Source organism: Amblyraja radiata, chromosome 18, assembly GCF_010909765.2.
Source record: "Amblyraja radiata isolate CabotCenter1 chromosome 18, sAmbRad1.1.pri, whole genome shotgun sequence".
NCBI lineage: Eukaryota > Metazoa > Chordata > Chondrichthyes > Rajiformes > Rajidae > Amblyraja > Amblyraja radiata.
Genome location: NC_045973.1, coordinates 26,386,337 through 26,414,100, shown reverse-complemented (window position 1 = coordinate 26,414,100; position 27,764 = coordinate 26,386,337). Strand labels below are relative to the sequence as shown.

The 27,764-nt window shown below is 51.5% G+C and overlaps 1 protein-coding gene and 2 long non-coding RNA genes across 4 annotated transcripts in view; 2 read left to right on the top strand and 1 right to left on the bottom strand.

Annotated features, from left to right (window-relative positions):
- The first annotated feature begins 7,414 nt into the window (after window positions 1-7,414).
- On the top strand, window positions 7,415-8,640 carry LOC116983267. The gene is made up of 2 exons (XR_004414660.1): window positions 7,415-7,457; window positions 7,490-8,640. It is a non-coding gene; the product is annotated as an uncharacterized LOC116983267 (long non-coding RNA).
- A 1,439-nt stretch (window positions 8,641-10,079) lies between these two features.
- The window catches only part of slc6a6 (solute carrier family 6 member 6), a 36,959-nt gene continuing 19,274 nt past the window's right edge, over window positions 10,080-27,764 (bottom strand). For both annotated transcript variants that reach the window (XM_033036946.1, XM_033036945.1), the window contains 10 exons: window positions 23,592-23,724; window positions 22,665-22,799; window positions 20,261-20,364; window positions 19,741-19,865; window positions 18,869-18,981; window positions 15,733-15,870; window positions 13,522-13,624; window positions 12,317-12,417; window positions 11,462-11,632; window positions 10,080-10,238 (listed from right to left, as the gene is read on the bottom strand). In XM_033036946.1, coding sequence (XP_032892837.1) covers window positions 10,086-10,238; window positions 11,462-11,632; window positions 12,317-12,417; window positions 13,522-13,624; window positions 15,733-15,870; window positions 18,869-18,981; window positions 19,741-19,865; window positions 20,261-20,364; window positions 22,665-22,799; window positions 23,592-23,724 — 1,276 coding nt within the window. In that variant the 3' untranslated portion in view covers window positions 10,080-10,085. The remainder of the gene's footprint in view (window positions 10,239-11,461; window positions 11,633-12,316; window positions 12,418-13,521; window positions 13,625-15,732; window positions 15,871-18,868; window positions 18,982-19,740; window positions 19,866-20,260; window positions 20,365-22,664; window positions 22,800-23,591; window positions 23,725-27,764) is intronic.
- Window positions 19,536-27,069, top strand: LOC116983268. The gene is made up of 3 exons (XR_004414661.1): window positions 19,536-19,548; window positions 21,526-21,530; window positions 26,645-27,069. It is a non-coding gene; the product is annotated as an uncharacterized LOC116983268 (long non-coding RNA).

Here is a 27,764-nt window from a genome sequence, read left to right as displayed (position 1 = left end):
ATGTGCGATTCTGTCACTGGGAGAACTTTGTTCCTTCCCTGCACCCTTTCTGTGCTATGGGGAAGTTCCACATTGAGTTGGACTCCATTCAAAGTTCAAACTAATCACACAGCTCGTGTCCACTTCCCATTGGCAGTGTAGTAGGAGAGGCACGGTTTGGCAAGGGGATGGAGGGGGAGGAGGAGGAAGTTGCTGGGACCAAATAAATGCACGTCAGTGGATGTTAATTTAGGGAAGTGATAATTAGTCATTATCCTAGATTCAATAGTGAATGTGCATGCTCTGTGCAAAAGTGCTGACAGATCTCATCACCCTCCCTCTGGTTCCCACATTCATTCCCCAAAATCACGAGAGGAATAGATCGGGTAAACGCACACTGAGTCTGTTGCACAGAGTAGGGGAATCGAGAACAAGAGGACAGAGGTTTAAGGTGAGGGGGCAAAGATTTAATAGGATCCTGAGGGGTAACTTTTTTTAAATATACACAAAGGGTGGTGGGCATATAGAACAAGCTGCCGGAGGAGTTAGTTTAGGCAGGGACTATCACAACGTTTCAGAAACATTTAGACAGGTACATGAATAGCACAGGTTTAGAGGGATATGGGCCAAATGCAGGCAGGTGGGACTAGTGCATTGCAGATGAAGCATGTTGGTCGATGTGGACAAGTTGGGCCAAAGGGCCTATTTCCACTCTGTACAACTCTATTTCTCCATTCTTCTTAGATTCCACCAACTGCACCCTTTTGTCTTCCCCAATCATCACCTCCAGATAACAGAATTGCCCTACACACTAGGGGGTTAATTTACAGAGGGCCTACAAACCCGCACGTGTTTGGGGCGTGGGTAGAAACCGGAGCATCAGGAGGAAACCCACACAGTCACGGGGAGAACATTGCAAAGTCCACACAGACAGCACCAGAGGTCAGGAGTGAACCTGGGTCTCTGGCGCTGTGAGGCAACAGCTCTACACTGCAGAGTCCTGTGTACCAAAATAGACACAATGAGCTGGAGTAAATCAGCAGGTCAGGCAGCATCTCTGGAGAACGTGGCTAGGTGACATTTTGGGTTGGAACCCTTCTTCAGACTCATTGTAATGGGGATGGGGGAAGCTGGAAGAGCATAGGGGGCAGGAGAAAGCCGGGCAAGTGATATGTTGATGCAACTGAGGAGGATGATTGGCAGATGGGTGGACAAAGGCCAGAGATGAAAAGACAAAAAAAAGTGTTGAGATAAGGATAGAGGAGTTGAGACATGTGAAGCCAGGGGATGGGTGTAGGGGGGGGGGGGGGGGGGGGGGGAAGGAAATGGGTGTGGGTTCAGGTGTGGAAAAAAGAAGAGAGGAGGAGAATTCTGGGGACAGGGTGGGGTTGTTTGCAGGTTAGTTACCTAAAATTTAATGTGCATACTATTGGGCTGTAATCTGCCCAAGCAAAATATGAAGAACAAACTGACACTTAAACACTTTGAACAGCAGGGGGAGCCAAAGGTCTTCGCCAGAACACCGAAAGCCAAGTGTAGAAATAAAGACTTGCAGATGCTGGTTTATACCACAGACACAAAGTGCTGGAGTAACTCAGGTGGTTGCAGCACAGGACCTGACCCGATCTGAAAAGTCACCTGTCCATGTTTCCAGAGATGCTGCCTGACCCGCGGAGTTACTCCAGCACTTTGTGTCCTTTTTGTGTTGAATTGTCATATGTCACAGGGCACGGAAATGGGGCCTTCGCCCAACTTGCCCACACCGGCCAACATGCCCCATCTACACTGGTCCCACCTGCCAGCGTTTGGTCCATATCCCATCTAAATCTATTCTGTCTTTGTACCATTGTCATATCCGTGTCCATTTCTCTCAGTTCACCACCCACCCTGGACTTGTTCTGAGATGTTTTCTGTACATTCTTCTGTAGAGAACGCAAACTATGTGTTTAATTCCCCTGCCATTTCCGTATTCGCCGATGTACTCAGTCAGTGGAGAGCGCACGTACACTTTGCTAGCGTTCCTTTTGGAGGAATCTGTGGAAGATTCTTCACCATGTTTCTTTGAGATCAACTTTCTCATGATATCATGTTGACTTTCCCCGGACTCACTGTGCATGTCTCCATGAGCCAACTCTCTTTTCCCAATCCCTGGGTTTACTGATCTTTTTGGCAACATTGCACACTAGTGCTGTGACCTAAAGCTATCTATAGCTGTTGCCCACAGTTGGGCCACTTTTCCCCATTGGGATGTAGCTGTTCAGAGGGCTATGAACTTGTTGTAATCCACAAATCATTCTCCTGATGCTCAGCCTTTTCCCTTTTCATGGAAGTTGCTATTAAAGTGGTTTCCCAGTCTCTTGCAACCAGCTTTCACCTTCTAACCCCATGACCTGTTCAGAGATGAGACCCTGGTTTCCGATTGAACTAAATCATTTTCAAGAGAGAGACATAAGGAATGGCAGATGCTGGTTTACCAAAGAAGGTACAAAGTGCTGGAGAAACTCAGCGAGTCAGGTAGCATCTCTGGAGAACATGGATGGGCCATGTTTCGGGTCAGGAACCTTCTTCAGACCAAAAAAAGGACACAAAGTGATGGAGTAACTCAGTGGGTCATCTCATCTGTGGAGAACATGGATAGGCAATGTTTTGGGTGGGGAGGGTCTGAAGATGGGTCCTGGCGCCCAAGTCCATCACTCCCTGAAAGTGACAACACAAGTAGATCGAGTGGTAAATAAGGCGTACGGTACGCTTGCCTTCATTGGTTGGGGCATTGAACGGTCAGGAAATCACATGCAGCTTTATACAGTGCCCTCCATGATGTTTGGGACAAAGACCCATCATTTATTTATTTGCCTCTGTACTCCACAATTTGAGATTTGTAATAGAAAAAAAATTACGTTGTTAAACTGAACATTGTCAGATTTTAATAAAGGCAATTTTTATACATTTTGGTTTCACCATGTAGAAATTACAGCAGTGTTTATACATAGTCGCCCCATTTCAGGGCACCATAATGTTTGGGACACAGCAATGTCATGTCAGTGAAAGTAGTCATGTTTAGTATTTTGTTGCATATCCTTTGCATGCAATGACTGCTTGAAGTCTGCGATTCATGGACATCACCAGTTGCTGGGTGTCTTCTCTGGTGATGCTCTGCCAGGCCCGTATTGCAGCCATCTTTAGTTTATGCTTGTTTTGGGGGCTAGCCCCCTTCAGTTTTCTCTTCAGCATATAAAACGCATGCTCATTTGGGTTCAGATCGGGCCAAGAAGGTAGGAGAGAAGGAACAGCTAGAAGCAGCGAGAGCTAAGATTGGCTGGAAGTTGGTGAGTCAGAAGTAAAGAAGATTTAAAAAGCGCGCCAAGGCATCTGCCATGCATCTGCCCACTCACCCAACCTGTCCAAGTCACCCTGCACCCTCATAGCATCCTCCTCACCCACACACCCAACCTGTCCAAGTCACCCTGCACCCCCATAGCATCCTCCTCACAGTTCACACTGCCACCCAGCTTTGTGTCATCTGCAAATTTGCTAATGTTACTTTTAATCTCTTCATCTAAATCATTAATGTATATTGTAAACAGCTGCGGTCCCAGCACCGAGCCTTGCGGTACCTCACTAGTCACTGCCTGCCATTCTGAAAGGGACCCGTTAATCCCTACTCTTTGTTTCCTGTCTGCCAACCAATTTTCTATCCATGTCAGTACTCCACCCCCAATACCATGTGTTCAAATTTTGCCCACTAATCTCCTATGTGGGACCTTATCGAATGTTTTCTGAAAGTCCAGGTACACTACATCCACTGGCTCTCCCTTGTCCATTTTCCGAGTTACATTCTCAAATAATTCCAGAAGATTAGTCAAGTATGATTTCCCCTTCGTAAATCCATGTTGACTCAGACCGATCCTGCTACTGCTATCCAAATTTCATTTTTTATAATTGACTCCAGCATCTTTCCCACCACCGATGTCAGGCTAACTGTTCTATAATTCCCTGATTTCTCTCTCTCGCCTTTCTTAAAAAGTGGGATAACATTAGCTACCCTCCAATCCACAGGAATTGATCCTGAATTTATAGAACGCGTCCACGATTTCTAAAGCCACTTCCTTAAGTACCCTGAGATGCAGACCACCAGGCCCTGGGGATTTATCAGCCTTCAGTCCCATCAGTCTACCCAACACCATTTCCTGCCTAATGTGAATTTCCTTCAGTTCCTCCATCACCCTAGATCCTCTGGCCACTAGTACACCAGGGAGATTGTGTCCTCCTTAGTGAAGACGGACACAAAGTACCTGTTCAACTCGTCTGCCATTTCCTTGTTCCCCATAATAAATTCACCTGTTTCCATTTCGCTGTAAAATGAACCGCCGGCCAATGAGTTTTGAGGCATTTGTTTTAACTTGAGCAGATAGGATGTGTCTATACACTTCAGAATTCATTATGCTACTACCATCAGCAGTTGTATCATCAATGAAGATAAGTGAGCCAGTACCTTCAGCAGCCATACATGCCCAGGCCATAACACCCTCACGACCGTGTTTCACAGATGAGGTGGTATGCTTTGGATCTTGGGCAGTTCCTTCTCTCCTCCATACTTGGCTCTTGCCATCACTCTTCGTCTCATCTGTCCACAAGACCTTTTTCCAGAACTGTGGTTGCTCTTTTAAGTACTTCTTGGCAAACTGTAACTTGGGCATCCTATTTTTACAGCTAACCAGTGGTTTGCATCTTGCAGTGTAGCCTCTGTATTTCTGTTCATGAAGTCTTCTGCAGACAGTGGTCATTGACAAATCCACACCTGACTCCTGAAGAGTGTTTCTGATCTGTCGGACAGGTGTTTGGGGATTTTTCTTTATTATGGAGAGAATTCTTCAGTCATCAGCTGTGGAGGTCTTCCTTGGCCTGCCAGTCCCTTTGTGATTAGTAAGCTCACCAGTGCTCTCTTTCTTCTTAATGATGTTCCAAACAGTTGGTTTTGGTAAGCCTAAGATGTCTCTAACAATTTTATTATTGTTTCTCATTCTCATGGCTTCTTTGACTTTCATTGGCACAACTTTGGTCCGCATGTTGATAAACAGCAATAAAAGTTTCCAAAGGTGATGGAAAGACTGGAGGAAAGACTAGGTGCTGAGAGCTCTCTTATACCTGCATTAAGGAGGCAATTAAACACACCTGTGCAATTACAAACTCCTGTGAGCCATTTGTCCCAAACATTATGGTGCCTTGAAATGGGGGGGGACTATGTATAAACACAGCTGTAATTTCTACATGGTGAAACCAAAATGTATAAAAATGGCCTTTAATAAAATCTGACAATGTGCACTTTAACCACATGTGATTTTTTTTCTATTACAAATCTCAAATTTTGGAGTATAGATGCAAATAAATGATGGGCCTTTGTCCCAAACATTATGGAGAGCACTGTAGGACTTTATAGGTTAGACTGCATTTGGAGTATTGCGCACAGTTTTGGTCACAACATTTCAGGAAGGATGGGGAGGTTTTGGAGAGGGCGCAGAGGAGGTTTACCAGAAAGATGCCATGCATTAGAGGGCAATAGCTATAAGGAGAGGTTGGACAAACTTGGATTGTTTTCTGGTGCTGGAGGTTGAGGAGAGACCTGATAGAAGTATATTAAATTATGAGAGGTGTAGAGACATAGACACCTATGTCCAAGGTGTCCTTGAGACTCTTGAAAGGCACCCATAAATAAAATTTATTATTATTATTATTATAGACATAGAAAATAGGTGCAGGAATAGGCCATTCGGCCCTTCGAGCCTGCACCATTCAATATGATCATGGCTGATCATCCAACTCAGTATCCTGTACCTGCCTTCTCTCCATACCCCCTGATCCCTTTAGCCACAAGGGCCACATCTAACTCCCTCTTAAATATAGCCAATGAACTGACCTCAACTACCTTCTGGGGCAGAGAATTCCAGAGATTCACCACTCTCTGTGTGAAAAATGTTTTTCTCATCTCGGTCCTAAAGGATTTCCCCCTTATCCTTAAACTGTGACCCCTTGTCCTGGACTTCCCCAACATCGGGAACGATCTTCCTGCATCTAGCCTGTCCAACCCCTTAAGAATTTTTCCAACCCCTTAAGAAATGTTCCAACCCCTTATGAAGATAGGGCAGACAGTTAGAACCCTTTCGCTCAGGGTAGAAATGTCAAAGCCTGGAGGGCATAGGTTTGAAGTGAGAGGGACAACGTTTAAAGGAGATGTGCAAGGCGTGGTTTTTCTTTTCACACAGAGGGCGGTGAGTACCTGGAATGTGCTGCCGGGGGGTGGTGGTGGTGGTGGAGGCAGATATGATACGAGTGGTGTTTAATAGGCTTTTGGATATGCAAAGAATAGAGGGATATGGATCACATGCAGGCAGGGGAAGTTAGTTGAACTTAGCATCATGTTCGGCACGGACATTGTGGGCTGAGGGGTCTGTTTTTGAGCTGCATAGTTGGTAGTTTCCACGGCTGTGAGAGTTGTTGAGGGGGCGCTGGGTTGGGGAGGGCCGGGGATGGAGTCGTGCTGGGCCTCTGACCTCCGGTGTTGGCTGGGAGAGCGATCCAGCTGGAGGTGGCCGTAGTGCGACCAGGGAACAGGCCAACGCCCGGCAGGGGAGGTCAATGGGCCACTGGCATGGAGCTTGGACCAATGACAGGGTGGGAGGTGTCCGCCGCAAATAGCCCAAAGATGAGAGAATAGAGAGTAAAAGTCATGAGTTGAGTGAGGCACAATGAAGATAATTCAGGCTCTGGAGGAAGGGCAAACGCAGCTGTGTGTTCCAGGCACAGCGAGACTCCACAGAAGTACTATCCCTCCCTCACTGCTCCCCTTCCTCAGTACCGCCTCCCCCCCCCCTCCTCAGTATCCCCCACCCTCAGTACCGTCTTCCCCCCTTCCTCAGTACCCCCCACCTTCCCTACCCTTCCTCAGTCCCGCCCCATTGAGTTGGTGTAAAATCACTACCTGTGAATGAGGTAAAGCAAGAAATGACTGTAGTCTAAGGGTTTCAGTGAAAACTGTAAACATTTATTGTTTTTTTTTATTTTTTTTATTTACTCACACAGTACAAGATCAAAGTTCTAATACAATTCGACTGTCACCTAAGAAAGCACATGACACATTAATATACCGTATCATAAATACATATCTTTTATATTGTTTTTCTTTCTAAAAAAAACCTGCAAACTGCTAAAAGTTAAACCGGATCTTGGATGAAAACAGCGAAACGGTCCGGATCAGATCAGCACGGACAGGATCTATCCCCCTGATCCATTACTCTGGGACAAGAGACCCACTCCCTGTCACACACACTCATCACCCCCACCCTGCGACTGGGATATCCAGAGGTGGGGGAGAAAGAGTGAGGGTGTGGAGGTGAGAGAGTGAGGGGAGAGGCAAAGGGGGGGAGGGGGGGGGGGGAGAGGAGGGAAGGTGTGAAGATGAAGTGAGGGGAAGAGGGGAAAGGGTGAGAGGGCAAGGGAAAAGAGGGGAAAGAAGGAAAAGAGAAAGAGGGAATGGAGAAAGGGAAGGTGGAGAGGAGCAGAGAGAGTAGCTGGGAACTGGGGAGAGACAAACGGTTGGAGGGATCGAGAGGATTAAAGGGATGAGTGAGACAGAGTGAGAGAGGGAGGAGGCAAAGAAATGGGCGAGAGGGAATGAGGGAGAGGGGGAGAGAAAGGGGATGAGGGGAGAGAGAGAGAGAGAGGGGATGAGGGAGAGAGGGGATGAGGGAGAAAGAGGGGATGAGTCTCAAGGGGAGAGTTCCTGCCATGAATTCAAAACTAATTCTACAGAATTACCAGCGATCAACTCCGAGAACTCAACGTTTCAAAAATTAAAAAAAACGTACATTGTCTTTCAAAGCGTATTCACTATGAAATTGTTTGGTATCTAAGATTGCAATCCGTAGTCAACACATAAAAAATAACGGGTTAAAATGCTGTGAAGCTTGGTGCGGGTATTTACAGGGGGTGGGGGGGGGTGAGCCGTTGAATTCTCCGCAGGCGAGGATGACTTTACATCGCACTGGGCTTTGTCAATACGATCTGTGCAATCCTCACTGCGTTATCCTCACCGACACCCGGCAGCAAGTCTGTTGTAACACTGTACGTCTCGGTGTAAAGCCCCCACTGCCAGCAGGGTCACCGACCAGCACGTTTACACTGACACATGTTGGATAGGTCACTCTCCTTCCCTCCCTCTCTGTGCAAATCTCCCTGCCTCGGTGTCCACCCCTACTGTCTTGAGTGTGCGTGTTTGTGAATGTGTGTCTGTGTGGGCGAGCACATGTGTGTGGGTGAGCATGTGTTTGCATGTGCGTTTCTGTGTATGGCTCCATGTGTATGTGTGTGTGTGTGTGTGTGTGTGTGTGACTCTGCCTGTGTGCATGTATGTGTGACTGCCTGTGTGCATGTGTGTGTCTGTGTCCTGTGTATGTTTGTGCATGTGCACTGCCTGTCTGTGGGCGTACGTGCATGCTTGTTCGCGTGTGCGTGCACCAACACTCCCTCTCAGACTCACCCCTCAGCAAGGGGGTGGGTACAGGGTGAGAGGGGCTCCAGGCCAGGCGGGTGGGGTTCCCCGTCGCTCTAGCTTGGACCTTGCCCCTTGTCGTGGTGTTGACCCCGCCCTCTCCCTCTGACACCCCCCCCCCCACAATGCCCTTAGGCTTCGACCCCCCCCCCCCCCACAGCCCGAACCCAGTCTAAACGTTCACCGAGGCGCACAGACACACACACGCACGCTCACGCAGCCCCCCCACCCTGTGAAGGGGCCTGGGCCGTGATGCTGGATAATTGGTCTCATTTAAAAGGACACACGTTCACTTTCACCTTGGGAGGGGGGGGGGTGGGGGTCAGTTATGTCAGTGCACACGCAGCCCTCACCCTAGGAAAGGGACCCCCAAAACCTCCAATCTGAGCCGGTCAGGTATTGAGGTGGCATTTTGGAACCGTGGGGGTGAGAGGGGGACGGGGACGGGGGAGAGATGAGGAGAGGCAGAGCGGGAGGGAGGGAGGGAGAGGGAGACTATGCTTACACACTCCTGACACACACGTGTATCCAGTGACAGACTAGTAGCACTGTGAAGCTGCAACATTTTCAATGCATCTCAGTAAAATAGAAACCTACTACAACAGTGTTACAGGTTGAAAAATATGCTCCATACAAAAAAATAAATGACAAGGGTTTAAAATTCTTCCTCAAAATGTCTACAATATTGATGCTGGGATCATCTACACACCGATTGTGGTTAGAACACCCACAGGTATAATGTAAAATTATTCCATTACCCACACACACGCGCACACATCCACACAGGCATCCACACACAAAGTCTTAAAACATTGTTTGAAGCGTTTCGTAAATCTACCACCCGCCATCCTGCCTGCCAGCCACCCACGAGGCAAGGCAGCCCCAGCCCAGTTCCCAGAGTCAGCCTGACCCTGGCAGGGATTTGGTCCAGTATGTGTGGGGCGTCTGACAACTCTCCGTCACCACAGGGGAGGGGCATCGGGCTAGGGGTGGGGGTGGGGATTCTGACCGGACCTCTGCTCTTTGCATCACTCGCCTCGCGGGGAGGGGAGGGGAGTGTGGGAGGGGAGAGGGTCAGAGGGTGGAATGGAGGAGTGGGAGAGCAGGAATGTGGGAGTGGGGGATGGGGCATGGCAGCAGAGGGAGTGGGGAGTGGGGGAGACGGGCTAGTGGTGGAGGGAGGTGGGAGGGGCTGGGGGAGTGGGAGGAGGGGCGGGGCATGAGATCAGAGTCCTTGTTTCCCGGCAGACCCTTTCACAAGGGTCGTGAGGGAGAGGAGGGGAGGGGAGGGGAGCTGCCGGGCGGAGGGGGGTTGTTTGGGTGGGACGGGTTCCCCGGGGCATGGACAGATCCATGGGTCTGGCTAATGTTCTCGGAGAGCGAGACGATGTCTACTCAGTCCAAGGTCTCGTTGAGTGTCTGAAGCCCAGGATCTCGGATGTTGTGTGGTGAATGGACATGGTGGGAGGGGGAGGGGAGGGTAGGGGAGGGGAAACTGGTCCTAAAAAGATTAGAGTTTGTCCAAAAAAAAAAAGCACAACTTTAGACTCTCACAGAGAGGTTACATTGCAGTCTCTATAATTATTTGAGGTGTTTTTTCTACATCGTTTGCAGCAGTCCCATTGGGACTGAGAGGGATGACAGCTTCGGCATCAAGAGCCAGGTCTTTCGGTTTCCTCCCTTCTCCCCTTGGAGCGGTGAGCATCTTTATCCGCTGTAGGAGGGGGAGAGAGAGCGAGGGGGAGAGTCAAAGAGCTGTCGGGCGCAGGGAGGGTGGGGGAGAAAAGCAGGCCATTCGGCCCACCTTGCCTCTGTTCGTGCCCAACCTCTCCCTGTAGTACTGTTCTTAATTCCGCTCGCCTGGGCAACAGACTCACCCGCCATTCCTATCATGAATTTATCCACCTCTATAAGATCACCACTCATCCTCCTGCCTAACCTATTAGGCTTTATTCTATTGCTCCAAGGAATAAATTCCTAGCCAGCCCAACCTCTCCCTGGAGCTCAGACCCTCGATTCCTGGCAACATCCTGGTAAATCTTCTCTGCACTCTTTCCAACTTAATGACACCCTGCCTACACCAGTGGCCAAATCCAAACACAATACAACTGCAACATAATGTCCCAACTTGTATGCTCAACTACCGCCCCTGGCAGCTCGTTCCACACACCCACCACCCTGAGTGTGAAAACATTGCCCCTCGGGTTCCTATTAAATCATTCCAGTCTCACCTTAGTTCTCTGGTTCTTGATTCCTCTGCTCTGGGTAAAAGACTCCGTACATTCATAAGTTCATAGGTTATAGGAGCAGAATTAGGCCATTCAGCCCATCGAGTCTACTCCACCATTCAGTCATGGCTGATCTATCTTTCCCTCTCACCCCCCCCCCCCCCCATTCTCCTGCCTTCTCTCCACAACCCCCAACACCCGTACTAATCAATTCACCCTATCTATTTCATTCGTAATTTTATCCACCTCTTTACTATCACCCCTCATCCTCCTGAACTTCCCACACTGGGTGGCCACAACTGAAGGTAATAGACCCAGGCGTGGCCTCACCAACATCTTGTACAACGGCAACAGAACTTCCCAACTTCTCCAAAGCTGCTGGCATTCCCAACGTTTCTGGTTCTTGGTTCCCCTGTCCCTGTGGGAAGGACTCTGTGGGTTCACCCCACCGTCATTAGATCATAAGAGATAGGAGCAGAATTAGGCCATTCAGCCCATCAAGTCTACTCTGCCATTCAATCATGGCTGATCTATCTTTCCCTCTCAACCCCATTCTCCTGCCTTCTAACTATAACCTCTGACACCCGTACTAATCAAGAATCTATCGATCTCTGCCTTAAATATATCCAGCGGGTGAATAAATATGTTCCCCCCCTGTGGTTTTGCCCCCCCCCCCTCCCCCTCCCCGCTGCTCTGCCCCTGGGCTCACCTCGATAATGGGTCCATCGGAGTTAATGATCTTGATCACCATCACCAGCGGGATGCAGATCATGGAGGAGAGGGCGAGCAGCCAGCCCACACCCTCTGCCCAGTCGGGGTACTTGTAGATCTTGTTGTAGGTCAGGGGGGTGTACTTGGCCAGGGAGAACACAAAGCAAGCCTGCGGGGGGAGACCAATACGTTTGTACCCAGTTTGTATCTTCTGGGCGGCACGGTGGCGCAGCGGTAGAGTTGCGCCAGAGACCCGGTTCAATCCTGAGTAAGGGTGCTGTCTGTGTGGAGTTTGCACGATCTCCCTGTGACCGCGTGGGTTTTCCCTGGGTCTCTGGGGTGGTGAGGCAGCGGTTCTACCCGACGCACCGCTCTGCCGAGACCAACCACCTTGCCGTCGAGATTCTCCAGCGAACAAGGAACGGCTCACGGTTCCACCCCGAGACCCTGATGCCTGCGGTTCGCGTCTTGGACTCCCCCCCCCCCCCCCGCCCCAACCCCCCGGTTTCCCTTCCCCTCCTCTCCCCCTCTACCATGGAACGAACCCCCCCAGGACCTTCACAGCCCTAGGACCCCTTTCCCCAAGAACCCCTTTGACCCCACCCCCCCATCATGACCCCGGCTCACCCTGGCCTGGCCCACCGGAACCATCCCGGCCTCCCTCTGGAGCCTCTCCCACTGGGACCCCCTCCCTCAGGAACCCTTGACCCCCCCCCCCCTCCCACTGGGACCCCCTCCCTCAGGAACCCTTCTGAACCCCCCTCCCATGGGACCCCACTTCCGCCAGATCCTCTCTCCTCCCCCCTCTCGGGCCCCTGCTCCCTACCCCCCCATCCTCCACACTCCCCCTCACCATGCAGAGGAAGGGAGTGATGACAGTCCAGCTCCACTTCATCCAGCATCCCGGCCTGTAGCCAATCATGTCCTCCACAGCATCATAGAAGTTCTCGGCTCCTGAGGGGGGAAGAGTGGGGTCAGTCCGGGGTAGAGTTGGGGGGGAAGACCTGTCCCAGCGCGAGTGGGGGAGGGAGAGACAGTCTGGGGTAGAGTGGGGGTACATTCGTCCTAGTGAGTGGGGGGGGAGGGAGAGTCAGTCTGGGGGAGGGTGGTTTGAGACACGGCCCTGCTCTCGGTAACCAATGGTACGAGCCGCCCCCCGCATTGGTAGAGTACCGGGATTTGGGGAGGGCGGTTTCTCGTCCCTCAGTGTCTCTCAGGCCTGAGCTCCAGGGGGACGGGGAGAGCCGTGCTCACTTCTGACCGCCCTGCTGCAGGAAGGGAGTGGGGCAAACTGGCTGCTTTGGAACAGGCTCCCTCCCTCAGCAGGCATCAGAGGCCTGATCTGTCAGCTTGTCACTCGACGAGAGTCCGGCCCAGTTGTGACGTGAAGTTGAGGCAGCTCACGGATGGAAAAACACCGCCAAAATAAACCAAATCATCTATAAAAGAATTAGTTCCAGACAAGGCAGCAAGCGGGACCATTGGTTATGTATAGCAGGCAGCGTTAAGCCAAGATATAGTTGGCCACACCATATAAGGGGCGGCAGGAAAGAGCTGTCGGAACAACAGCTATTCAGCAAAATCTACCGCAGTACTCGGTATAAAAAAGGTTTTAAAATTAGAAGCAGAAAAGCCAATTCAGTGACAGTGACTTAAGGGAGAGGCTGTCTGTGAAAGGTTCACCTTACAGTATAACTGGGGTACAGTACTGGTGGGGACGGGTCTGTCTGTATAACACTGGGGTACAGTACTGGTGGGGACAGGTCTGTGTATAACACTGGGGTACAGTACTGGTGGGGACGGGTCTGTCTGTATAACACTGGGGGACAGTACTGGTGGGGACGGGTCTGTCTGTATAACACTGGGGTACAGTACTGGTGGGGATGGGTCTGTCACTGTATAACACTGGGGGACAGTACTGGTGGGGACGGGTCTGTCTGTATAACACTGGGGTACAGTACCAGTGGGGACGGGTCTGTCTGTATAACACTGGGGTACAGTACTGGTGGGGACGGGTCTGTCACTGTATAACACTGGGGTACAGTCATCTGTACTTACCGTACACCCACGAAATTGCGATACATTCAAAGAATGCCACCCAGAGAAGGCACATACCACTGGCTGCATAGTAATCAAACAACTGGAACACATACAGCCCGCCCTGTGGATACAAGAGACAGCAAGGATCAGAGGCAAAACAAGCCGACTCTCCCAAACACCACCACACACACACACACACACACTGTGAACGGTGTTTAACTGCATAGTTCACTGAAGGGGGCACCACAGGTACTGTAGATCGGGTGGTCAGGAAGGCCTTTGGCACATTGGGCTTCATCAGCCAGAGTATTGAGTGTAGAAATTGGGAGGTCATGTTGCAGTGTACAGACATAAGTGAAGCTGAGTATTGTGCTTTTTTTTGGCACCATGTTATAGGAAATATGTTGTCAAGCTGGAAAGTGCAGATTGACACGGTTGTTGCCAGGGCTCGAGGGTCTGCGCTAAAGGGAGAGGTTGAGCAGGCTAAAACATCTATTCCCTGGAGCACAGGATGCTGAGGTGTGATCTTATAGAAGTGTATCAAATCATGAGAGGAATAGATCGGGTAGCGGCACAGAGTCTTTTGCCCAGAGTAGGGGAATTGAGAACAAGAGGACGGATTTAAGGTGAGGTGGGAAAGATGTAATAGGAACCTGAGGGACAACGTTTCCCACACAAAGGGTGGCGGGTGTACAGAACGGAGGTAGTTGAGGCAGGTGCAATCGCAACGTTTAAGAAACATTTAGACAGGTACATGGATAGGACAGTTTTAGAGAGATGTGTGGGTTAAACACAGGCAGGTGGGACGAGTGTAGATGGGGCATGTTGGTCGGGGTGGGAGTAGTGTAGATGGGGCATGTTGGTCGGGGTGGGAGTAGTGTAGATGGGGCATGTTGGTCGGGGTGGGACTAGTGTAGATGGGGCATGTTGGTCGGGGTGGGAGTAGTGTAGATGGGGCATGTTGGTCGGGGTGGGGCTAGTGTAGATGGGGCATGTTGGTCGGGGTGGGAGTAGTGTAGATGGGGCATGTTGGTCGGGGTGGGACTAGTGTAGATGGGGCATGTTGGTCGGGGTGGGAGTAGTGTAGATGGGGCATGTTGGTCGGGGTGGGACGAGTGTAGATGGGGCATGTTGGTCGGGGTGGGAGTAGTGTAGATGGGGCATGTTGGTCGGGGTGGGACGGGTGTAGATGGGGCATGTTGGTCGGGGTGGGAGTAGTGTAGTTGGGGCATGTTGGTCGGGGTGGGACTAGTGTAGACGGGGCTTGTTGGTCGGCGTGGGACTAGTGTAGATGGGGCATGTTGGTTGGGGTGGGACGAGTGTAGATGGGGCTTGTTTTTAAAAAAAAAAAAATTTTTAATCAAAAATATTTATTCAAATATTAAAATAGTATTGACAATACAATAAAACAAAACACCACCATAATACAAGACGAACAAATATGCTAAGCAACTGCTAAACAATTATATTGCAATCCTTGTCAAGGATACATTCAACCCCCCTCGGTGCCCAGCGGTCCTGGAACTCCCTCAGGGTGCCCGTAGACAGGGCGTATTCCCTTTCCATCCGCACCCGGGCACGGACGTATCCCCGGAAAAGGGGCAGGCAGCCGGCTCGGGTAGAGCCCTCCAACGTCTGGCGCCTTGACTCGCGGATGGCCAGCAAGATGGGGCATGTTGGTCGGGGTGGGACTAGTGTAGATGGGGCATGTTGGTCAGGGTCAGGGCGGTGAGCATGGTGGGGGATGGGCAGGGGGACAGGGAGGGTGGGGACATTGACCTTGGTCACCATGGCAAGGGCCCAGCAGTTAGCTTATGGGGGGGGGGTGAACGGGGTAGGGGGACGGGGAGGGGGGTCAGGGTGGTGAGCATGGTGGGGCTTGGGCAGGGGGACGGGTGTAGGGGGACGGGGAGGGCGGTCAGGGTGGTGAGGGATGGGCAGGGGACGGGGAGGGCGGTCAGGGCGGTGAGGGATGGGCAGGGGGACGGGGAGGGGGGTCAGGGCGGTGAGCATGGTGGGGGATGGGCAGGGGACGGGGAGGGGGGTCAGGGCGGTGAGCATGGTGGGGGATGGGCAGGGGGACGGGGGTCAGGGCGGTGGGGGATGGGCAGGGGGACGGGGAGGGGGGTCAGGGAGGTGAGCATGGTGGGGGATGGGCAGGGGACGGGGAGGGGGGGTCAGGGCGGTGGGGGATGGGCAGGGGGACGGAGTGAATGTGGGAACACTGACCTGGGTCACCATGGCCAGGCCCAGCAGGTAGCTGATGCTGCAGGTGATGGCGATGAAGCTTTCCCTTCTGTAACCCTTCCTTAGGAAGGATGGGTAGAGGTCGACCAGTGACGTGATCTGCCCTTCCACCTCTACAAACTGTGGAGAGAGCGCACCGGGATCAGTAACTGTTTAACCTGGGAGCCTCTCCCCTGCCCCCATCCCCACCACCTGCCCGTCCGCATGCCCCCCCCCCCCCTCCCCCCGTCTCCTCCCCAGAGTGAAGCTGTCCCATCACCCAGGATTCCTGATTTGTTGCGGGCGATATATCTGCTTTGTAGGAGTGGATGAGGTGTTTGGGATGATCCCAGCATTTGGCCGTTGCTCGGAAGCATCAGGGTTAAATGTCGGGTATCATGGCGTCTCTTTGTTCTGGCGAGGCCAAGTCTCCCTGTGCGAAGCGGCCTTTTGTCAACAGCACTCCTGTATGTCAATATTACACGCAGCCATGTCCGTGTCAAAGCCTTTCATTCCCCCGACAGATGTGGGTTAGACTCTGACCACAGCCAACGTCTGCCTCTGTGTAAACACCCAACCAGAGTATCTGCAACCTTCCGCCAGCCCACACGTTTGCTATGGGTGGGGTCAGGCCATAGAAACATAGAAAAGTAGGAGTAGGCCATTTGGCCCTTCCAGCCAGCACCGCCATTCAATATGATCTTGAATGATCATCCAAAATCAGTTCCCCATTCTGGCATTTCCCCCATATCCCTTGATTCCGTTAGCCCTAAGAGCTAAATCTAATAGCCCTGTTCCACGGTGCGAGTTCATTCCAAGAGCTCTCCCGAGTTTAAAAAAATCTAACTCGTGGTAAGCACGGAGAATGAACGTAGCGGGTACGTCGGAGCTTGGGGACGTCTCTTAGCGCTAACGGCAGGTACTCGAGATGACTCGCTAACGGCAGGTAAGCACGGGAAGTCTCGTGAAGATTTTTTCAACATGATGTAAAATGTCCACGACAGCCCCGAGTACTGACGAGTGGCCATTACCGTAAATCTCCGAGTTCGAATCAGGGCAAACTCGGGAGAACTCTTGGAATGAACTCGTACCATGGGCCAGGGGTTTAACTCTCTTGAAAACATCCAGTGAATTGGCCTCCACTGTCTTCTGTGGTAGAGAATTCCACAAATTCACAACTCTTTGGGTGAAAACGTTTTTCCTCATCTAAGTCCTAAATGGCCTACCCCTTATTCTTAAACTGGGACTCCCCCAACATCGGGAACATTTTTCCTACATCTGTCCAATTCTCTAAGAATTTTATGTTTCTATAAGATACCCTCTCATCCTAAATTCCAGCGAATACAAGCCCAGTCGACCCATTCTTTCACCATATGTCAGTCCCGCCATCCTGGGAATTAACCTGGTGAACCTATGCTGCATTGCCTCAATAACAACGTTCTTCCTCAAATTAGGAGACCAAAATTGCACACAATACTCCAGGTGTGGTTTCACTAGGGTCCTGTACAACTGCAGTAGGACCTCCTTGCTCCTAAACTCAAATCCTATCGCAATGAAGGCCAAAAGGCCAATTAGTGCATTCGGCTTTTCCCCTCCTGACTACTCCCTCCCCCGTCACCTCTATCCTTCCCCTTCCCCCCCCGGACCCTGTGTGTAGGGGGAGGGGGTGCATGTTGGAGTCTGTGCTCTCTGGAGCCACGACCATAAGACACACAGGAGCAGAATTAGACCATTCAGCCCATCAAGTCTACTCCGCCATTCAATCACAGCTGATCTATCTTTCCCTCTCAACCCCATTCTCCTGCCTTCTCCCCATAACCCCAACACCCTTACTGATCAAGAATCTGTCAATCTCCACTTTAAAAATACCCATTGACTTGGCCTCCACAGCCGTCTGTGGCAATGAATCCCACAATGGTGAAAAGCGACAGTGAATTCTTGAGAGGAGGAGTCAACACTCTCCCCGTGAGAGAAAAAGGGAGGGGTTTGAGTATAGGTGTAGGAGCCATTTCTGTTTAGGCTAGCTACTGTTGGCTAGATATATCTTGCAGTATTATTTTGGACATTTGAGTGCGGTCATTAAACGCACAGAGTGGCGTATATATATATATATATGGGCATAGGGAACAGGAGGTGACAGACACAGGGGTGGAGAACATAGTCACCAGACCGGGGCGAACAGCCAGCTCCAACTTGTATGCAGAACAAGGAAAACCTGGTACGCCCATCTCTTTGTTTGTACAACTATTTCAATAAACGAGCAATTATACTGGAAAAACAACCGGAAGATCTGTTCTATTTGGTCTGTGTAAGATCACTACCTGTGTAGTCATGGCCACTGGAAAAGTTGGACATTTGCCATTACAGTAGGAACAAAGAGGTCCTTCTGTAGTTGTACAGGGCCCTGGTGAGACCACATCTAGAGTATTGTCTGCTCCTAATTTGAGGAAGGACATTCTTGCTATTGACGGAGTGCAGCGTACGTTCACGACGTTACTCCTCGGGGTGGCGGGACTGTGATATGAGGAAAGATTGGAAAGACTAGGCTTGTATTCACTGGAGTTTAGAAGGATGAGAAGGGATCTTATAGAAACGTATACAATTATAAAAGGACTGGACAAGCTAGGTGCACAATGTTCCCAAATGTTCCCAATGTTGGGGTAGTCCAGAACCAGGGGCCACAGTCTAAGAATAAAGCGGAAGCCATTTAAAACTGAGATGAGAAGAAAACTTTTTCACCCAGAGAGTTGTGAATTTGTGGAATGCTCTGCCACAGAAGGAAGTAGAGGCCAATGCACTGGATGGATTTAAGAGAGAGTTATATAGAGGGCTAGTGGAATCGAGGGATATGGGGAGCAGGCAGGCATGGGTTACTGATTGTGGATGATCAGCCATGATCGCAGTGAATGGCAGTGCTGGTTCGAAGTGGCCAAATGGCCTTCTCCTGCACCTATTCTCCATGTTTCTGAGAGAGGGGACAGAGAGAGGGAGGGAGGGGGAGGTGGAGTGGGAGAGAGAGAGCGAAAGAAGGAGGAAGAGAATGAGGAGTGGAGGGAGAGAGGGACAGACAGACAGAGAGAGTGGACAGAGAGAGTGGACTCCCCCGTAAAAAACCACAAGGGATTTGGCGCAAACTGACCTGGCTGTCCAATCCAAGAAGTAGAAGCATAACAAAAAATAAGACAGCCCAGAACGTGGGCCAGGGCATCATGCTCACTGCCTTGGGGTAGGCGATGAAGGCCAGGCCAGGACCTGCAACAAAGCAAGGCAGAGAAGGGGGGGTGGTGGGGAAGATGGGAGAAATGAGAGGCATTAATTGATAAATATTACTGATCTAGTACAAAAAAATACAACCGAATCACCGCGCAATCTGTGTGTGTGTGTGTGTGTGTGTGTGTGTGTGTGTGTGTGTGTGTGTGTGTGTGTGTGTGTGTGTGCACGTGAGTGTGTGTGTGTGTGTGTGTGTGAGCGTGTGTGTGTGTGTGCTTGAACGTGTGTGCGTGAGCATGGGAGTGTGTGTGGGAATGTGTTTGTGCATGAGTGAACGTGTGTGTGTGTGTACGCAAGTGTGTGAGTGTGTGAGCGTGAGTGTGCGTTTGTGCATGAGTGTGTGTGTGTGTGTGTGCGTGCACGAGTGTGTGGGAGGGTGTGAGTGTGTGTTTGTGCACGAGTGTGTGCGTTTGTGCATGAATGTGTGCGGCAGTGTGTGTGTGTGCGTGCACGAGTGTGTGGGAGTGTGTGTGTGTGCACAAGTGTGTGTGTGTGTGCACAAGTGTGTGTGTGTGTTTGTGCATGAGTGTGTGTGGCAGTGTGTGGTCTGTAAACTGAACAGAAACCCTTTGTCAACCTTTGCCTCCGTCCCAATTCTCCTGGGACTGGGGTGGTATGGAGTGGTTGGGCGGAAGGGCCTGTTTCGTGCCGTGTGACTAGGAGCGGGTGGTGACCAGGTTGTACCCCCCACCCTGGGGACAATGTCCGGTCTCACCCCCCAAGGCCCCGTCTCCCCGTTACCTGACTCGGCGACATCCGCAATGTCCACCCCTTGTTCTTGGGCCATGAAACCGAGGATGGAGAAGATGGCAAAGCCCGAGACAAAGCTGGTGCCGCTGTTCAGACATCCCAAGAGCATGCAGTCCCTGGGGGCAGAATGCAGGCAGCAGGAGGCAAGGAGCAGGGAGCAGCGGGGAGAGGGCAAGGGAAAGGGGGAAGAGGGCAGGGGGAAGGGAGCAGAGTGCAGACTGGTGTTAGTGCCCCATTCCTCATATCTCCCCAACTGCAGTCATCCCTCCACACTGCCCCCCAAACTCCCACCCCACGTCCTCCCCGTTCCATACCCTCCTCTCCCCTCCACTAAATTCCCATCGTTCCCTCCCCCCACCTTCACCCCAACTCCACCACTCCCTCGCTTTCCTGTACCCCACCCTCGCCCCTCCGCCACCCCTATTTGCCCTCCACTAACCCCCTACCGTATCCCTACCACCCCATCTCCCCAATACTACACCTTCCCCCCCCTCCCCGCCCGTGGCCTCACCGGTAGCAGTTGTACTTGTACTTGTTGTAGCTCCCCAGGGATGTCATGGCGCCTAAACAGATTGCATAGGAGAAGAAGATCTGTGTTCCTGCATCGATCCAGACCTGGGGGAGAGAGGTACAGAGAGAGAGAGATGGGGTGAGAAAGAGGGTAGTTGCTTGGGGGTTGGGATGGGAGAGGGGGCAGAGTGTAGGACACAGGTCAGGAGAACAGGTCAGGTGTGGGCAGGGCAGCCATGACGGGTGTGGCAGGGCGGCCAACTCTCACGCATTTGACAAAATTCTCACGCTCTCACGCTGATGACAGAAGTTCTCACACTCAAAAAAATATTTTAAAATATATATAAATAAATAAAGCCACACTCCTCTGCACTCACCAATGAGAATAGTTTTTTGTCGGCGGGTTCCCAGTAAAGAACGAGCAATTCGGCTTAAGCCCATCGTACACTATTTAAAATGGCATTGTAGACAGAAATGCTGGAGAAACTCAGCGGGTGAGGCAGCAGCTATGTCTGACTTTGACCCTTCTTCAGACTCAAGCATTTCTCCAGTATTTTTGTCTACCGCTCTATAGATGCTGCCTCACCCGCATTCACATTCCCGTGCAGATGGTGTGATAGGTGAGACACGGCGCTGGTCCCAGCACCGACCCCCCCTCACCTCCAGCGGCTCTGTGTCAGTAGGTCGCTCTGTCCACACCCCATGGAGTTTTAACCCCGGCCCAGAGCCAGGAGTGGACCGGGTGAGTGAGGGCGTCGGTGCCGCCTCCAGAGCCGCGGGGATGAATCTCGGGCTAAGGTTCTGCTCCGATGCCCAACCCCCGGGTCACTGTCCCTCACCTCCCCCGGACCCCAGCTAGACACAGAGCACCTGGGCCGGCCACATTCCCGCAGAGGGGGGGGGGGGGGGGGGGCAAGAGAGGGAAATGCTCCCTGGACATCGCCAAGTCTCCGCTCACTCTGGATGTTGTCGCCACTTCACTGACCCACACTCTCACACACAACCTAACACACACAAGGTTTAAAGGGATTTGGGCCAAATGCAGGTAAGATGGGGCATGTTGATCTGCATGGACAAGTTGGGATGAAGGGCCTGTTTCCATGCTGTAAGACTATGACACACTGTAGAAAGGGTGCGATTGCTCTGGAGAGGATCCAGGGGCGATTTATGAACATATTGGCTGGGCTGGAATTTTTGTTTCAATTTGAAGAAAGATTTGATAACTGGGATTGTATTCTCTGCAGCAACGGTGAAGAAAAGACTTAGTTGAGGTGAATAATATTATGAGAATAGGACCTGTTTCGCTTAACAAAGAGTGTAAGAAGGAACTGCAGATGGTGGTTTAAACTGAAGATAGATACTAAAAGCTGGAATAATTCAGCAGGACAGGCAGCATCACTGGAGAGAAATAATAGGTGATGTTTCGGGTCGAGACCTTCAGAATGAAGAGGTTGAAAACCAGCCATAAAACACAAAGACTGGAGATATGTGTTATCCAACTGAGGGCAGATATCAGAATCATGTGTTCATCTTTATTGACGTGACACCATAATAAATATATTACGGAAAAAAAAAATTATTGGGGTGGCACGGTGGCGGTAGAGTTGCTGCCTTGCAGCACCACAGACCCAGATTTGATCCTGACTACGGGTTCTGTCTATACAGTATTTGTACATTCTCCTTATGACCACGTGGTTTTTTGTGGAAATTCCTGTTTCTCATACATCTGAAAGAAGTGCAGGTTTGTAGGTTAATTGGCTTCTGTAAATTGTCCTTGGCATGTAGGATACGACTGGTGTATGATAGATTGCTGGTCGGTGTTGATTCGGTGGGCCGAAAGACCCATTTCCATATATATGTTATACATATATATCTTAATTTCATTGAACCATATACGGTTGAATATGTGGCATTATTTTCATCTTGTTTCTATAGTCAAAGTGTAAGGTTGATTGATTTATTTGTGGAGAACGGTGATGGAAGTATGACTCCTCTTGCCTTGTTTCTATGTTTTTGTTTCTCTATATATATGCATAAGAGCATGAATTATAATCTGATTTCCATACATGAATATACTAAGGTCATTCATGTGCTGCACATGTTGATCAGAGCCTGGCTTTACTGTGGAATGTAATTAGGAATGTAATTTAGCCTAACCTTATTCATACCTAATCCAATTTGAAGCATAAATGTCGCATCAATTGTAAGTTAAAAGAGTGGCCATGACGGGTGTGGGCAGGGTGGCCATGACGGGTGTGGGCAGGGTGGCCATGACGGGTGTGGGCAGGGCGGCCATGACGGGCGTGGGCAGGGCGGCCATGACGGGTGTGGGCACCATGTTTGATTAGGGTGGTCTGATGGTTTCAGGGTCCACCTTGTACGTCCTGTCTACGCCGGCCACTCACCTGCGGGTCACCCAGCCTTGTCATGTCAGGGTACAGGTAAAACTTGATTCCCTGAGCTGCACCTGGCAGCGTGACTCCTCGAATGAGCAACACCAGCAGCATCAGGAAGGGGAAGGTTGCGGTGAAATAGACAACCTGGTGGGAGATGGGGGGGGGGGGGGGAGAGAAAGAGGCATCAGCTTAGGTATCATCAGTCATCGGATATCCTCCCCCCACCCAACACAGTCTCCCCCTCCAGCACCGTCCACCCGGTTCTCCCAACCGCACCTCCAACCCACCCGCCCCCCCCTCCCAACCCGCCCCAAATGACAAGGGCAGTGGGGACCACCAGATGAACCCCAGGGTCAAAAAAGACACAAAGTGCTGGAGTAACTTAGCGGTCAGGCAGCATCTCTGAAAAAACATGGACAGAAAGAACGTGGTTGACATCTGAAGGGTCGCGATCTGAAACGTCGCCTATCCATGTTCTCCAGAGATGCTGCCTGACCCACTGAGTTACTCCATCTCTCTGTGCCCTAGTCATCACGGCGTCCGTCCTGGAACTCCCTCCCCAACACCGTGTATCTCAGACTATCTTTAATCGGACTTTACTGGACTTTACCTTGCACTAAACGTTATTCCCTTACTCCTGTATCTGTATACTGTGGACGGCTCGATTGGAATCAAATAAGTCTTTCCGCTTACTGAAGAACACGCAACAAAGGGATTTTCACTGTACCTCGGTACATGTGACAATAATAAACTAAACTGTACACCTCAACAAGGTCACCCCTCAGCCTCCTACGCTCCAAAGAACAAACTCCCAGCCTATCCACCTCTCCCTGTAACTCAAGCCCACAAGCCCAGGTAACGTCCTGGTGAATCACTCCTGCCCCCCCCCCCCAATCCCCACTCGAGGATCATTGCCCGCCTCCTGACGCCACTCACCTTCCCGGTGGACCGCACTCCCTTCCAGATGCAGAAGAAGCAGATGACCCAGGCGGCAAGCAGGCATAGTGCCAGCTCCCACTTCAACTCCCCAATATCTTCGATCCCCGGCGACAAGCCCAGAACCTTCCGCCTGCAGGAGAGAGGGGGGGGTGGGGGGTAGGGTAGGGTCATGAGGGGACAGAGAGAGGGGAGAGGAAGGGGCAGAGTGGGGAAAGGGAGGGGGGAGATGGAGTAAGGGAGGGAAAGGAAGTGGAGATCGAGTATGGGGAGAGAGGGCGGAGGGGAGGGAGGGGGAGGGGTTGGGGAAAGGGAGAGGGGGAAGGGGGGAGATAGAGGAGAGGGGGAGGGGAGAGGAGAGTGTGGAGGGGGGAGAGAGAGGGTGTGCGTTAGTGGTGTGGGGGTGGCACTGGGCACTGCGGGTGTCGGCTGGAGCCACTGCCCGCTGTGCCAGGCAGTGACTGAAGCAGAGGCCGGCTCTGGCCGGGGACAGGGGGCTGGCATGCAAGAACGTTCGGCAAACGGCAAACAGCAAAATAACCATGGGCTACCTTTGGGTCAAACAAGCTCCGAGAGGGAGTTCCGGGTCCCTGGACAGGGAGCCCGCCCTGCTCCGCACAGCCAGGGGGACGGAGCAACAAGGCTGGCCGGGACAGGGGGTGCGTTTAGCTGCTGTCCTGTAGGGCTTGGTGGTCACGCACTGTTGCCTTGGGCACCCTCCCACAGTATGGGGCGAGGGCCCGTGTAATACAGGGGCCCCACGGGCACAGCTCTGCAAAATAACAGGCAGAACACAAGTTGATGCAGAGTCACAGAGCCGTACAGCACGGAAACAGGCCCTTCGGCCCACCTTGTCCGTGCCGACCCAGTTGGTATTCTGGGCTAGTCCCATTTGCCTGCATTTGGCCCATATCCTCTCTATTTGGCCCATAAATAAATACCATTGATATCCCACTAAACCCTTCCTGTCCTATATGTCTTTCAGAAGCTGTAATGGTATCTATCCGCTTCTATAGCTTCCTCTGGCAGCTCGTTCCAGATATGGACTACCCTCTGAGTGAAATCCCTCTTAAATCTTTCCCCTATCACCTTAATCCTGTGCCCTCTAGTTTTAGAATCCTCTACCCTGGGGGAAAAGACTGTGAGCGTTCACTTTATCTGTGCCCGTCATGATCTTGTACACCTCAACAAGGTCACCCCTCAGCCTGCTACTCTCCAGAGAACAAAGTCCCAGCCGATCCAACCTCTCCCTGCAACTCAAGCCTGCAAGCCCAGGTGACATCCTGGTGAATCTCTCCTGCCCCCTTCTCCAACATTCACATAACAGACTTACCCAAAATGTGCATCTTAATTTAAACACTGCCACGGAATAGGTCATAAATGTTGTGGACAGTACACTCTCAGGATAAGGACAGCCCAGGTCAGAAGCAGAGTGAAGATCCCTCTACCCTGTCCCAGCACACACAAACACACCCAGGGCAGGGACATTGGGCGTTAGATAGAGACAGGGTCTCTCTATTCCTTGCTCTCCCTGTCACTCCCCACTCCAACAGAAGCACAACCCCTCACCCTGCAAGACATGTAAAGCCTGACATAAAAGAAGAACAGCTGGATTGGTTCAGTCACATCTGTAAAGAGAAAGGGGAGAGAGATTTGGGCAGTGTGTGAGAGGGCGGGATTGTTTAGAGGTCAGTGACTCAGCCGGACAGGGCCCGTGTCTCTGCCTGTCAATGTGCTGGGATATCAATGGTAACAATCTCTCGGAACCCGGCGGAATCTGGCCGCCCTCTTCCCTGGACTGTTCCGGAAAATTGGCCGAGAGAGTACAGCAGGTCCATCCATCATACACGGGGGATATACAGTCCCGACCCCTTACCTGACTCACTCCGGCCCACCATGTGAGAGGTGAGTGGGTGAGTGGGAAAGTGGGAAGGACAGAGGGAAAGAGATGGAGAGAACGAATGAGCAGGACAGAGAGATGGAGAGAGAGAGAGAAAGTGAGCAGGGGAGAGAGAAAGAAATGGAGAGAGAAAGATGGAGAGAGATAGAGAGGGGGAGGGAGTGAGAAAAAGATTAAAAAGAGAGAGAGGGAGGTAGAATGCGTTAGAAAGGGGAGAAAGAGAAAGCATGAGGGCAGGAGAAAGATAAATGAAGGAGAGATAATATGAGAATGGGAGAGAGGAGAGAGGAAGAGAATGAGAGAAGTGAGAGAGGAAGGGTGATGATGAGGGAAAGAGAAAAAGGGAAGTCGAAAGAGAGAAGTGAAAGGAAGCAGAAATGGAGAATGAGACATTGATGGGGGAGGGGGTAGTGGGGGAGAGAGACAGAGAGTGTGAGAGACAGCGTGAGAACGTGTTTGTGAATGTGTGAGAGTGTGTGTGGGTGAGAGTGTGTGTGTGTGTGCGTGTGTGGGTGTGCGTGTTTGGGTGTGTGTGTGTGTGAGTGTGAGAGATAGTGTGAGCATGTGAGTGTGTGAAGACACAGAGAGGCAGTTGCCTCGTGAACATTTCCTTGTCTGGTTGGGGTGAGGAACATTAACTGGAGCGATGACTACTTTTGCTCTGTAATGGAGATTGAGCTGGGGCTTCTGTGGCTCATAGGGAGGGGATGGGATGGGATGGTGGAAGGAAGGAGTAACCCGGGCTGGATCCCCGCAGTTGATGGAGGGACAACTGGATACGATGGACGTTTGCTGGAGAGGGGGAAGAGCGTTAGAGATCTTAGAGATACAACGCGGAATCAGGCCCTTCGGCCCACTATATCCGCACCAACCTTCAAGCAGCGATCACCCCGTACACTAGCACTATCCTTTACACTAGGGGCAATTTACAATTTGGAATGTGGGAGGAAATTGGAGCACCCTGAGAAAACCCACGTGGTCACAGGGAGAAGGTACAGGCAGCACCCATAGTCGCGATCGAACCCGGGTCTCTGGCACTGTGAGGCTGCAACTCTATGCCGCCCTTGGTGGGATTTGAACACTTGTCTCTGGATCAGAGCTTCGGACTGAACACTGGCCCAGTAACTTAACCACTGGGCTAACTTTGCTGGAGGAGTCCAGTGTGCGGCTGGGGAGCTCAAAGCTCACGCAGTCTACGCCGGAGGCCACGCTAGGCGCAGCGGTCCCAGCAACGATGTGCCGGAGGGAGAGGTTGGAAAACGCTGGGATCCTTGCAGGAAGGGCGGGCCGGACGCAGAGGTTGTGAAGTTGGGTCAGGTTGTAACGAGGGGTGGGGGGGGGGGGGGAAGGCAGGAACATTTTGGATGTTACGCCCTTTCAAAGGAGAAGTTTAACACAGCGAGACGTCAGAAGTTGACGGTGAGACATCACAGGTTCCTTCCCCAGAGGACCACCACGGCCTCCATTGGGATGAGCAACGTTCTTGGAGAAGGTGCAGGGTTTACGAGAATGCAGAGGTCCCAGAGAGGGGCAGAGGCTTCCAGAGCCCTGCATCCAGAAAGCTGAAGGAAGATTTGGGAAGATCGGGGGGGGGGGGGGGGGGGGGGGGGGGGGGGCTGGAACCGGAGAAGGTCCAGGATCGAGTGAGATGTTAAGTGGGACGGAGGGGTTGAGAATTTTCAGTAAGTAAAGCAAACACACTACAGATGTTGAAGATCTGATATAAAACCAGAGGCACAGCAGGTCAGGCAGCATCCACAGAGAAGAAAACAGTGGATGCTTCATCAGAACAGTGCGTGGGAAACCAGGTCTCACATTTTGTGAAGAGGTCCCCAAGAAGATTGACAAGAGCAGGGCAGTAGACGTTGTCTATATGGAGTTTAGCACGGCCTTTGACAAGCTCTCACACGGTTAGCTAGTCCTTAGTTTTAGTTTTGAATTTTGTTTGGAGATGCAGTGTGGAAACAGGCCCTTCGGCCCATCAAGTCCATGCCGATCATCGATCACCTGTTCACCCTAGTTCAACGTTGTCCCACTTTCTCATCCACTCCCTACACACTAGGGGGTAATTTACAGAAGCCAATTAACCTACAAACCCACACGTCTTTGGTATGCGGGAGGAAACCGGAGCACCCGGAGGAAAGCCACGCGACGCGGTCACAAGAGAACTCCTCTCAGACAGCACCCAAGGTCAGGGTCAAAACCCAGGTCTGTGAGCCAGCAGCTCTACCCGCTGCACCACTGTGCCGCCCTGGAAGATTATGGCGCTTGGA